The following is a 13,837-nucleotide window of genomic DNA, read 5'->3' on the forward strand; positions in this document are numbered from 1 at the left end:
ATGGTATTAATTTATAATTATATATAAAAAAAAGATTTGAATAATTCAACTATTGACTGTTTAATGGACATAAAATTTTAAAATTAATTAAATTTATTGATTTTTCATGATTTTTATTTTTGAATTAATGGCGAAACCTTAGAACTTTTTCTTGAGTAACGACGATTCAATTTGAATTGCTAGTTGACAAAATAAAAGTTTAAAAACATTAAATTCAAAATGATCACATTTTGTAATATATATATAAATATGTAAGAGACAGGGGTGGTGGGGGTAGGCAAAACGAGGAACCTTTAAAATATTATAAAAAAAAATTTTTTTTTTTTAAATCTATTATAACCATCCCAAAATTACTTTTGTAAATATAATTGAGCGTTATTTTGAATTTTTTTCGTTAAACTTTTTCAAGAATCGAGTGCCGGTCGAAAAATGTTAAAGTCTTTTGTATTATGATAAAAACTATTAAAAACTTTTTCATCTTCCTTTGCATCCAATAATTGTGTAAAATATAATTTTTCTTAATGTAAATAACTTACAAAAAATTGTAATAAAATCAATCTTATTTAATATTCAGAACTTTATTTTTTTCTCCTCGACGGGCGGAAAGCGTCAACTTTCGTCCCGCTGTGCAAAACGAAGTTGCCGCTTTCCGCCTCCGTCGAGGAGAAAAATAGCATACACTCCTCGGGAAGTAAATAAGAAAGCCTCAGATCACATGTTTGTTGACCTCGGCTTCGCCTCGGCCAACAGTTACATGTGATCTGAGACATTTCTTACTTTACTTCCCTCGATGTGTAATATACTATTTTCTACATTTTTCTGGGGGTACCCTGCATATATTTAGGTAATCAATTATATTTTTTATAATATAATTTTCATATTTTTTTTATCACCATATTTTGCCCGCAAAAATGAAATTTTTTTTTTTATGGCCATTGAAAATTTTATCTATTTACTTTGAATTTCAAACAATATTTATAATAATTTGTAATAAACTTTATAAAATTGTGTGAAATTTTATCAAATTTTACAAAATGCTACCCTACACTAGATGCAATAGTGGCATCAAGTTCTCTAAAGTTTTATGAAATATTATAAAATTTTATAAAATTTCATACAATTATATAAAATTTCATCTAATTATTACTCCCCTTTCGAGATCTTACTTTATAAAATTGTATAAATTTGTATAAGATTTTATAAGATCGCATATAATTTTATGAAATCGTATAAAACTTCATAAAATTTTATAAAATTTCATCTAAATTTTTCTTCTCTTCTAAGGTCTTACTTCATAAAATTATATAAAATTGTATAAGATTGTATCAAATTTTATATAATTTTATGAAATCAGATGAAACTTTCTAAAATTTCATACAATTATATCAAATTTCATTAAATTATTACTTCCCTCACTAAGATCTTACTTTATAAAATTTTGTAAAATTGTATAGAAATTTATATAATTTTATGAAATCGTATAAAAGTTTATACAATTTCATAAAATCTTATAAAATTTCGTACTATTATATAAAATTTTATCTAATTATGACTTCCCTTTTAAGATCGTACCATATAAAATTTTATAAAATTTTATAAAATTCTATGAAATTTGATAAAATTATATAAAATTATATGAAATTCTATAAAATTTCGCTGTACAGTCTTATAAAATTGTATAAAATTTTATATAATTTTATACAATTGTGTAAAACTTTATAAAATTTTGTTATATTTTATACAATTTTATAAAATGTCATACAATTTTATAAAATTACATTTATTTATTACGTTCCTTAATCAGATCTTACTTTATAAAATTTTAGAAGATTTTATAGAATTTTATAAGGTTTTATAAAATTGTATAAAATAATATAAAATTTTATAAAATTGTATGAATTTTTATAAAATTTTGCTGTAAAATCTTATCAAATCTTACAAAATTTTATAAAATTCTATAAAATTCTATATTATTTTATAAAATTTTATAAAAACATTTTTTCCCGGGTACTAAATATAGATAATAGTACAGCCAATTCTTCGGAATGTCAACACTCAGTAATTGTTAGGTTATCTACAGATCTAGTGACTTTTCACAAAAAAAAAAAAACAGTGTTACCAATTTCGAATTACAGTGCCATCTTGTGGTTGTTAAATTCATTGAATATTGGGCGGAAACGTTTAAGTTCTCTGAAACAACGTTGATTTACATAAACAATAGTAATGAATACTGATTTACTCATTACAGTTACTGATAGAGTTTTTAATAATAGTTAAGTACATTGAATGAAATTATTTTAATAATGTAAGGATATTTTATTTCTTTTATGGTTTTCTATACCTCAGTAAACGAGTAAGTTTTGTATTTTATCAGTTCAAGAGTAAAATTATTAGAAAAACCCGATTTTTGAGCAAAAAATGGTTTTTATTTTTTATCAATATGTAGTACCATTTTTAAAAATTTCGAAAGGCCATAGATTCATCGGAAATTGGATGAGGAATTCAAAAAAAATATTTTCATAACTGTGTCGTAATGGTAAGATGCTTAAAAATTGAAATTAAAAATATAAACTCGTTTTTTTTTAGGTTTTTAGGAGCCAAAATAGCTCTTTTTTTGTCCAGGTAGCTACCGTCAACCCCCAAAACATATCTAATTTTCAGATCAATCGAATAAGTACGCTCTGAGAACATCAATTTTTTCTAATTTTCAGTATTTTTCGATTTACTCCGAAGTGGTTATAGATAAAGACCTGAAACTCGCAGCATCGAAGTATCTCATGAGTACAAACATTTCCTGAAAAAATGAGCCCGATCCCTATCTGGGGCCGATTCGGTATACTTATCGTCCCACGGCCTTTCTCAAAAAACGACTCGATAAAACAATTTCAAAATTTGATCAGCTTCAGAACTTGCTTCAACGCGTTGATTGTGCCTCGTTTAAATATAGTGGAAACCTAAACATGCAAACATGCAAATAACCTGCTCAATAAGACAATTTATAGATAAATTGAGAAAAATATAGATAGCCCGAACTGGGAATCAAATCCAGACCAATTTGGTATCGCGCCGAGTGCTCTACCAGTTGAGCTATCTGGCGCTATCTATATTTTTCTCAATTTATCTATAAATTGTATTATTGAGAAGGTTATTTGCATGTTTGCATGTTTAGGTTTCCACTATATTTAAATGGTGTATTACCGTACGATGGACGGTGTGGCTCAATAAGTTATAGATCAAATTGAACGGAATATAGTATAGTGCCGGATAGCTCAACTGGTAGAGCACTCGGCGCGATACCGAATCGGTCTGGGTTCGATTTCCAGTTCGGGCTGTCTATATTTATCTCAATTTATCTATAAATTGTCTTATGGAAAAGGTTATTTGCATGTTTGCATGTTTAGGTTTCCACTATATTTAAATGCAACACGCGACCATAAATGACATAAAATAGCAAAACAAAACTGAATAAAATGCAATAAAGATGACGCGGAGGGCCCAAAAGACCCACGGTTCAGTACTCTCGGTCCATCACGCCAATAAATACCTGAATACAACATCAGGAACCTCTCGACGACGACGAATCCCAAAACTTAATACACTACTAGATAAACTATAAAATAATATATAAATAAATAATGCGGTAATTTACGACAACTATCACGACAAACGGCTCCAAGAGTACCATACGGAGGGCTACAGGCTCCAAAACGACGAAAGTCTAGGGTGGCGGTCGAGATCCACCTTGGGGACTCTTCGACTCACTACCGCTTACTCCAAGACTCCCAAACTCGACTACTAGGTTGACTCGTTCAGGAGCGACGCCAAGTCTCAACTCTCTTACCAGACGGTAGTTGCACAACTGCTACTCCATAATCTCCCACTCTAACTTGCTCGCTCCACTCGATATCTTTCAATCTCACATTCTCGCTTCTCCATCCATTCTTACGATCGCAAGCATACAAGCAGTGGACTCACGGACCTTCCCGTAATGTTACTCCCCGTGATATCCGGTTAGCGAATTTTTGGTTTCCTCGAGCATCGCAAACGAGGCCTTCCATCCTCCCAAATAAACGTACACGTACCCCAGCTAACTCCACCAACTCGAAGGGGCGGCGACATCTCAGTCACACCTCCGTGATCACCACGTCAACCCCGAGGGCCAAGCCTGGGCTTAGTCGTCATCACTGGTCGGGAGGCACGTTATCTTGGCCACTACCCGCGACACAGCTAGAAATCCCCCGTTAAATCCACGCTTTACCACACAGACACTCCGAAAATCTACAATGTACCGTACACGTACTCTTACTCTCAACACACTTAACTCACCGTACAGATTCATACTCCATATGCTAAAGTCACTATCTACTACACTCAACTCGACACACGTACTCACTTTTTCTCTCTCTCGCACACCGACTTACACGTACTCAACCTTCAACTTTATCTCCTCGGCAATGTAACGTCACAATATATATGTATATATATATATATATATATATATATATATATATATATACATCGCGACAAATGGCTTTTTCTCTTTGCGATTTTTACCAGCAGCCACCAGAATTCGCGAATTGAACCCTGGCTTAGGCTGGCCTCTACGAAATTTTTATTTTTGCTGGGACAAAGCAATGGGCTAGGATTCTTGCAAAGCGAGGACCCGCACTTATTTAAACCCGGCAACGTATGATGAAACCTATTAACCCACCTCACGGCTTATAAAATTATAGTTTATCCTTTAAGGATAAATTATAGTTTATCCTTCATCCCAGTATTTTAGGATATAAATAGGATGAAAAACGATGTATGATTTAAAGGATCTAATTAGAAAATTATGCAAGTTTATTGCCAATTATAATAAAGTTCAATCACTTACAATAACGTTTCTGCAGAATACAATAAAAATGGTCCTGGTTTGACTGTTGGATATCCACGTGAAACAACGCCGTTTATACACTAAGTTTATTACTTAATTTTAATATTATTATTATTATCGCGAGTATATCGCTGGTAACATACAGTATTTTTAATAGATTTAACTTTATTTATAATAATCAGTACACTTGGACAGTAAAGTATGATCGCAAGAGAATTGATAGTAGTGTAACAATAACACAAGTTAATCTCCCGATTTACAAAGTAATTGTCCGTATTAACAAAGTCGCAATTGAATTGCTAGTATGTGACAGTAGTACTGAATTATACGACTTATTGCTAATTAATCCCGGATCGAAGTGATTGACCGATAATTTTGGGTGTCGGACTAGCTTCGGGACTCTCTCCCTAGTTCACGCTTACGGACATGCGTTGACGCGATAATTAGTTATGTGACCATGGCACTATGACTTGTGTAGTTTCAGACGGCAACGAGACGGGAAAAATTGGGAACCGCAAGGCCGAGGACGAAGATGACAATTCACATTGTCTCAACATATATGCAACTATATATCTTTCGATTGGCGTATTATTAAGAAATGGATTGGACTGCCACCAAAATATAAATTAAATTATTTAGAATATTCAAAATATATTGATTAAGTGATTTTTCTCTTAATTTTTGTTGTGTACAAATCAACGCTGACGCCTCGAGTAAATCTTCGAGACATCCAGCTGCACAAATACCTATTTTGTTCTAAGATAACTTTTGTTCATAGATAAGTGACTTGTTTGTTAACAAAAACGGAGAAAGCGTGAGAACGGAGCATGGATCATTCGAGAATATTGATTATCTCGATTCACCCCTCTGTATCGAACGATGTGCGGATCTGATGCCCAAGCGCCTCGTATTAATAAGAAACTCACTCTAGTTTTTCTCGATCAAGAGAAGTGAGTCTGAAAGATAGAATCATCGAGAGCAGTCAGGCGAAAACATAAAAACTTAACTTCGTTCTTACCCTTTTGAAGTTATTGTTAAGAGTACATTAACAAATTTATAAATTAATTCAACTATATATTTTCACATCACTCCAAATTATTCCTTCAAAATTGAATTAATTGGGTTTAGATACATAAAATAATATGTATATGTTGTTATAATTATTAATTAAATACATGCCAGGACTGATTGGTGGTTAGGATGTTGGAAAAATACGCATATTAAAAAATATAACAATATTTTTATTTGTCACAGTACATAATGTCACTGGGTTACAAAATTAAATTGTTGATTTAATTTATTAATACTGTTGATTGTTTGAGCTCATGAAAACTTGGTAAATTGAATACAAATTCCAGAATTAAGCTCGAAGAATTAATTGAAATAAATAATTTGAGTCTATTTGAACACTGAGTTGATCGTAAGAATGTCATGATAATAAGTAACATGAAATCAGAAGTTACCGAGCGAAGTTAATGATTGAACACTTGATAATTACTTCTAAGAGCACCAAACATATGATATTTGAGTTTATTGAATCTCGAGAAAATTGAACACTAAGTTTAATTGATTGCAATAAGTCTAATAATAATAATTGACACTGATTTTAAATTAGTTATGAACACGTGGTACCATGATAACAGAGACTACCGAGCGAGAATAATATTGTCATTTAATTAAAATATTGAGCATAATGATGATTAATTAATTAAAATATTGAGTCTTTCACTTATACGAGCCCTTGAATTAATTAATTGATGAATAATTAAGCACCTGGAATGGTTTCCGTCGGAGTAACCTCTCCAAAAACGTGGTCGTTGATCACTTGAATTCTGAATTTTTGATATTAATTATTTGGTTGAGTTCTGATTTGTGAATTATATGAATAATTATATAATTTTGGAGCTCGATGATTTCTTGATTTATTTAGATAATTATTTTTAATTATTTTCTCGGAGTGCGCAATATAAAGATTAATTGGAGCACGTGTTGACACTTAATAGTATATTGTGACGTTACATTGCCGAAGGGATGGAGTCGAAGGTTGGAGTACGTGTAAGTCGGTGTGATAGAGAGAGATAATGTGAGTATGTGTGTCGAGTTGAGGGTAGTGAATAGTGAGCTGAGTATATGGAGTATAAATGTGTATGATCAGTTAAGTGTGGGATAGAGTACGTGTATGATATGGGGTATGTTTCTTGAGTGTCTGTGTGATGGAGCGTGGATTTAACGGGGGATGTCTAGCTGCGTCGTGGATAGTGGCCAAGATAACGTGCCTCCCGACCAGTGATGACGACTAGGCCCAGGCTTAGCCCTCGGGGTTGACGTGGTGATCACGGAGGTGCGACTGAGATGTCGCCGCCCCTTCATGGTGGTACTCGAAGTTAGCTGGGGTACGTGTACGGTTATTGGGGGGATGGCAGGCCTCGTTTGCGATGCTCGAGGAAGCCAACAATTCGCTAACTTCGGATATCACGGGGAGTGACATTACGGGAAGGCCCGTGAGTCCACGGCTCGTATGTTTGTGAAGGTACGAATGGATGGAGAAGCGAGAATGTAGGATTGAAAGAGATGGAGTAGAGTAAGCGAGTTAGAGTGGGAGATTATCGTGAAACAGTTGTGCGAGTACCGTTGAGGAGTAAAGTTGAGACCTGGCGTCGCTCGTGTACGAGTCGACCCAGTAGTCGAGTTTGGAGTCTTGGAGTAAGCGGTAGTGAGTCGGAGAGACGCTATGGTGGACCTCGACCACCACCCTAGACTTTCGTCGTTTTGGAGCCTGTTGCCCTGTGTATGGTGCTCTTGGAGCCATCTGTCGCATTAATTAATTATCGTGAATTATCGCATTAATTATTAATATTTTATTTTATATCTTATCTAGTAGTGTATAAAGTTTGTGATTCGTCGTCGTTGAGAGGTTCCCGATGTCTTGCCCAGGTATTTATTTGCGTGATGGACCGGGAGTATTGGACCGCGGGTCTTTTGGGCCCTCCGCGTCGCTCTCGCGTCATCTTTATGGTATTTTATTCAATTTCGTTTCGTTATTTTACGTCTTTCCTATTAGTTAATTAATCGGCTTCTTTCGCAATGAAAGAACCGCGACCCTCTCTCCACAACCTAGCATACTGAGCGCACCAGGACATGCCGCTACCACTGGTCATGTCTCTCATCTCCAAAGGGTATAGTTTATAGGTTTTAATTTACGTGTACGTTTAGACCGGTTGCCGATACCGGGGAAATAAAAGTCGGCTGGCGCCCGTCAGGATCTGGAGGAGATGAGAGGGGTGATTGGTGGGCGAAGTGTAACGTAGCCCGATTTTGAGTTATTAGAGTTTTGAATTTTGGAGTAAACTTTATTGAGTAAAGGATTTTGAGTAATCATTGGGTTTAATTGAGTCTATAAGAAATATTACGTTACAATATATAACATAAGATAATGGCGTCGGTCATCTCGACACGAGGCAGGAAACAGCAAATGCGCATGCGCCGCACTGCGCATGATCGGATTTGAAATTATGGAAGAGGCCCCAGGAGGTGCTGCCTCTACCTGCCGGAGGTGCAACTACATTTGAATTCAAATGTAGTTGTGATTACGCAACAATATAAACTTATCCAAAAAACTAAAGGAACAAGAAAATTTTATAAATTATTTTGTGATTTTTGGAAGGCTGTATTTTCGTGAAAAATGATCGTATCGAAAAAACAAAAAAAGCAAATTGAAGCTTGAAACCTCTAAATTGAAGATCTTCCAGCAAAATAATTTTTTGACACGCGGCTGAAAGGAAATCCTTATTCTATGTGACGCTGGTGATAATTAAATTTAAGCAAGAGATAACAATAAAATTTATACTTTATTTAACTTAGATCCCATTTATATACAAAATTCCCCTCGTTTAGTATTTTAAATTTATATACATAAAATCGACTGAAGGAAAATTTATTTAGTAAGAAACGCGCAAATATATAGGGCGTGAAATGCGACAATTTTGTCGAACAAATTCAAGATTGGGTATACGTTGAAGAGAGAGAAAATTCATCACAATCCGTAGATCTATATATAATTTGTTTGGAACTTATCAGAATCTTGATCTGCTTACTAACGATACTGGTCGACGATTCTTCTCGGCTTGGTTCTGGTGATGTTGGTGTCCAATAGGTTTCCTCGGGCTCCTGGGATCCGCGTCGGCAGGTTGTCGCACACGAAGAAAAACCACACCACTCACTTTGTACACTTTGGTTTTATTTATTTGACCAGATAAACGAACTTTCGGTGTAATGTTAAATTTGGTGTATCAAAGCAACACCACGTATCTCAATTAACAAGTTAAATTTTAATTCAAATAAATTATGAAAGAACCAAGCGAAAGGTTTTCGTATCACTTCTAATAAGTTAAATAGATTTAGTTTAATATATCAAAAGGACAAGTTCTAATAATTACTTGAGCAGAAATAATTATGCGTTGGTGCGTTTTCGCTAACCGAACTCAAGTGTCCGTCTCGGGTCAGTTCTCTGGGTCACCAACCTGCGTTGACCCCACCTAATTATGCGCAGAGGGTAATTTGCGGTCCCATGCTGCGCGAAATCATCCCCGAATACTAATGCAGAGACTAGACTGCTGCACTTGACTCTCAGAGCAAGAAGAGAGAGAGGGAGAGAAAATAATTGAAGCGAGAGAGCCACACTCTCACGTCTTAGATTACTGCTGCCCGGTTACACAGCAAATAAAGGTCGCACAGTAATTTGAAGGACAATTTGAGAAATTTGAATGAATTCCCTACAAGCTCCGTGTTCGATTTTTTGAAAAAAAAAAAATTGTTTTTTATCCTTAACATCAATTTAAAACCCACAAAAATGGCCATTTTCTGGTTTCTTAGTCAACTCATCGATACTTTGCAAATATTGATGGAAAAATCAATGTAGCCAGGTGATTTTACAGCTTAATGTACCCCTAAAAACCCTGGAAATTTTCATATTGATCCATTAAACCGTTCGTCCGGTCCCCTTGCTCAAAGTGTTGCAAAACAATTAAAGGAACAAGTTTTGTTCCTTCAATTGTGTACTCGTTATCAAAATGATAAACTTAATTTTTTTCGGATTTTCGTTCATTTTTGCGTTAGTTATTCAGTAAATGTAAGGTAAAGAGAAAAAAAAAATTTTCAAAACCGAGGTAAAACAAGAATTTTTTTACTTTTTATTTTTTACCGTTTACTCGAGAAGTTTTTTTTTCGTTTTTTGAAAAATTATTTTTTCTCTTTACTTTACATTTACTGATAAACTAACGCAGAAATTAAAGAACAAAAAATTAAGTTTTTCATTTTGATAACGATTACACAAATTAAGGAACAAAACTTGTTCCTTTAATTGTTTTGCAACACTTTGAGCAATCGGACCGGACAAACGGTTCAATGGATCAATATGAAAATTTCCAGGGTTTTTAGGGGTACATTAAGCTGTGAAATCACCTGGCAACATTGATTTTTCCATCAATATTTGCAAAGTAACGGTAAGTTGACTAAAAAACCAAAAAATGGCCATTTTTTGGGAGTTTTTCAAATTGATGTTAAGAATAGAAAAAATTTTTTTTTTTTTTTAAATCGAAAACGGAGCTTGCAGTGGATTCATTCAAATTTCTTAAACTGTCCTTCAAATTACTGTGCGACCTTTAGTTGCTGAGATATCGATAATCAATGACAAAAGGATCCTTTTTCATTTGAAGGCTGATATCTCAGCAGCAAACTGTCGTACCGAGAAACAATAGAAAGCAAATTGTAGCTGATTAAATTTTCTAAGCGAGCCATGAATTGGTTTTTTTGAAAAAAATTTTCCCGGCCGCGTAGACCTAAAAAACAGAACTAAAAAATATGGAAAATTTGGTCTGGACCTTTTTCTTATGATTCCGTAAAAACCGTTGCTCAGAAAATTATTTTGCTGGAAGATCTTCAATTTAGAGATTTCAAGCTTCAATTTACTTTTTTTGTTTTTTTGATACGATCATTTTTCACGGAAATACAGCCTTATAAAAATCACTCCAAAAATTTATAAGACTTTCTCGTTCCTTTAATTTTTTGGATAAGTGTATATATATATATATATATATATAAATACAAACAACTAGTTTATTTCAACCACCAAATGGTGGCTGTTCAACCCTTACTTAAATATTATTTATAATTTTATGTAAGTTTTCATTACGTACCGTTTCTGAGGTAATTTGGTGTCAATGGATTTGTCAATTTGTCAAATACCTATCATCTTGGTTTCAACATTCAACTCTATGAATCATATTACCATAAAAATTACTCTTTTTCTATTCTATCCATTTTTTTCTATGGGAAAAATGGGATTCATACAAATTATTTTTTATTTGATAAAGTTTACCACTATATTTAGATAATGTAATTATAGTTGGAAACAAATTAGATTGGCTATATTATTCAAATCAAAGATGTCAGTTTTAAGTTCAATTGATAATAGTTCATCACAAACATCACGTATTGAAACTCAGTTGCCTTCTATACATAATAATCAATGCTTGTTGCGCCAATATCGAGAAATGACAATAGAAACACAAAAAATACACAAAGCTAAATTAGCGAAACTGAAAATTGAAGTCTCACAATTGAATAATTCAAATATTGAAGAATACTTAAATAAAATCAAAATGGACGGTCGTTCTAGTAATGAATTGTCGAATAGCTATGTAAATGCAATCTATTCTACAGTCAAATTATTGAATCCATCTCTTACGAAAACAGCAAGTGAAATGAAATATTTACGTCGTAACCGACGAGTTTCTGTTGAAGAATATTTAGACACTATTTTAGGAGTTAAACAGTTAATAGAAAGGACCAAACAATACACTGATTCGTTTATAAATATTGACGAAAGAAAAATAGAATCGCGACGTAAAATCGATACGATCATAGCTATAACAGTAACTATTTTGACGAATCTACGTACAACTGAATTGTTACAATTAGAAATTAAGCATCTTTATCAAATTGCTCAGAAAAAACCGATCACTTTAAAATTGTCTTACAATAAAGAGCAAAGAATTGATATATTATTAACAGAGACAATATCGAGTAGTATATATAAAAATATTATTAATATGGTCTTGAGCCGTGAAATATGGTGTGACAATAGTTTTAATAACTCTAGTCAGATTAAACAGTCATGCATCAAACTTATTTCTTGCAAAAATGATACTATTAATAAAACGTTTTCGGAATTTTACGTACAAATTAATAATACAAAACCAAAATTGACTTTGGGGTTAAAAACGATTCGTTCCTGTAACTCAACTCGATTGCTACAACAAAATGATGTTTCACGCTCACATGTGATCGATGAATCTATTTTCGACTTGAGTGTAAATGAATTTATAAAATTGAACAAATACAGTATCTTGAATGGTATTCATAATTCAAATTTATAGACTTTACGTGTCAAGAAAACAGTATTTACCATCTAAACGCTCTGTAGGCAAATACCTGATATATCACCTTCAAGTAAAATGATCAAAAATTATAAAATTTGATTGCAATTTCTAATCGTTCTTGATGTCATGAAGTAAAATTTTTCGAATTTTTTTCATAACAATGGAATAATTTTTCATATCTGGACATTATGTTGTAGAACAATATTCTGAAACAAATTTGAAAAAAATTCACAGTGGATATTAAATCTGAGTTTACTCCATTTCTCTGAGTTCTGGGAGAAACTCATCCAAAATTGGAATAAATATCAAGACCGTTGTCAGTGGTGTAGCATGAATTTTATATCCATCCACATTCATTCTAATTTGAAGTTTTAACTTTGACTTCAATCAATACCTGAGAGAAATAACTTTTTGTTGCACAATCACTTTCTATGGTTCGTTAACAATAAAGTAAGGTAAATGTCCCAATACCGGAACAAGACCCAATACCGGAACGATTTGATAATCATTATATTATATTTTAACTCGTAAGCGATGAAATTTAAAAAATCTTTCTTTATTTAAAACGTTGGTCTTTTAGTAATAAAATAGGATATAAAATAGATTTTAGGATATATCCAATATATGGAAAAATATATTCAAAAAGGCCATTCGGCAGCCGAAATGGAAGGTAGATTTTCCAATTAATCTATGTAAAAAGTTTCATACATACATACTTTGCGATCCATGTTAGTGTATAGTCATGATATGAAATTAGGCTAGTTTTCTAAGAGTGAGAGTAAAATAAGACAACGTATATTTTTGATAGAGAACTTCAGATAGTTGATTTGACAAAACATTATATCGGTAATGTACCAAACTAACCTTCACGTAAACAAAGTATAGAAATTTTAATTAGTAACAGATCAAAATTGTAATTACTATTACGATGGCAAGATCAGTTATAATTATAGGACGTGCAGGTACGATTGAAACATCATAAATAATAAAAAAAATACTTTCAAAATATAAAATAGCTGTGAAATTTACAGGTTATGGTGAATCCGAATTATTTCCGAACTTAACTGAGACTGACAGTTCGAATCAACGTTCCACCTGAAACAACAATAATGTCCTCGACGACGTACGAATCTCATCGTCGAGAATGCTAATAACTTGATATAAGCCAGCGTACTTGGGAATGTTCTGTTAATCGTAACCGTCATTATTTCTAAACATTTATTTTATTTAGATTTAACGTAATAGTTAGTACAGTAATTATCAATTTCTAGTTTTCTGTAGGAATAAGAGTCAGCGAATAAATCTTTCATTTTGGTGTCTGCTGCATGTTCGTAAATCGACTGCAACTCCACTTTCGATTATAGTTGAATACTGTCGATTTAATTTTCCCTTTAAAATTCACAATACTCGATATTTACTTAAGAAAATAGCAAGTCAAACTTATAAATTTATTTTTTCAAAAAGCAATTATCCAAAAACTTAATGTACTCAACGCTGAACTATGTCAACTATTCAATAA

The 13,837-nt window shown here is 32.9% G+C and overlaps 2 protein-coding genes across 7 annotated transcripts in view; both read left to right on the forward strand.

Moving 5' to 3' along the window:
• The window catches only part of LOC130674864 (potassium voltage-gated channel subfamily H member 8), a 535,814-nt gene that overhangs the window by 496,248 nt on the left and 25,729 nt on the right, over positions 1-13,837 (forward strand). The window lies entirely within an intron of this gene.
• Positions 11,260-13,001, forward strand: LOC130674869 (uncharacterized). The gene is made up of 2 exons (XM_057480313.1): positions 11,260-12,845; positions 12,922-13,001. Exon 1 carries the CDS (start codon positions 11,323-11,325, stop codon positions 12,313-12,315), a length of 993 nt encoding a protein of 330 aa, XP_057336296.1. The 5' UTR covers positions 11,260-11,322; the 3' UTR covers positions 12,316-12,845; positions 12,922-13,001.

This window comes from Microplitis mediator, chromosome 9 (genome assembly GCF_029852145.1).
Source record: "Microplitis mediator isolate UGA2020A chromosome 9, iyMicMedi2.1, whole genome shotgun sequence".
Lineage (NCBI taxonomy): Eukaryota > Metazoa > Arthropoda > Insecta > Hymenoptera > Braconidae > Microplitis > Microplitis mediator.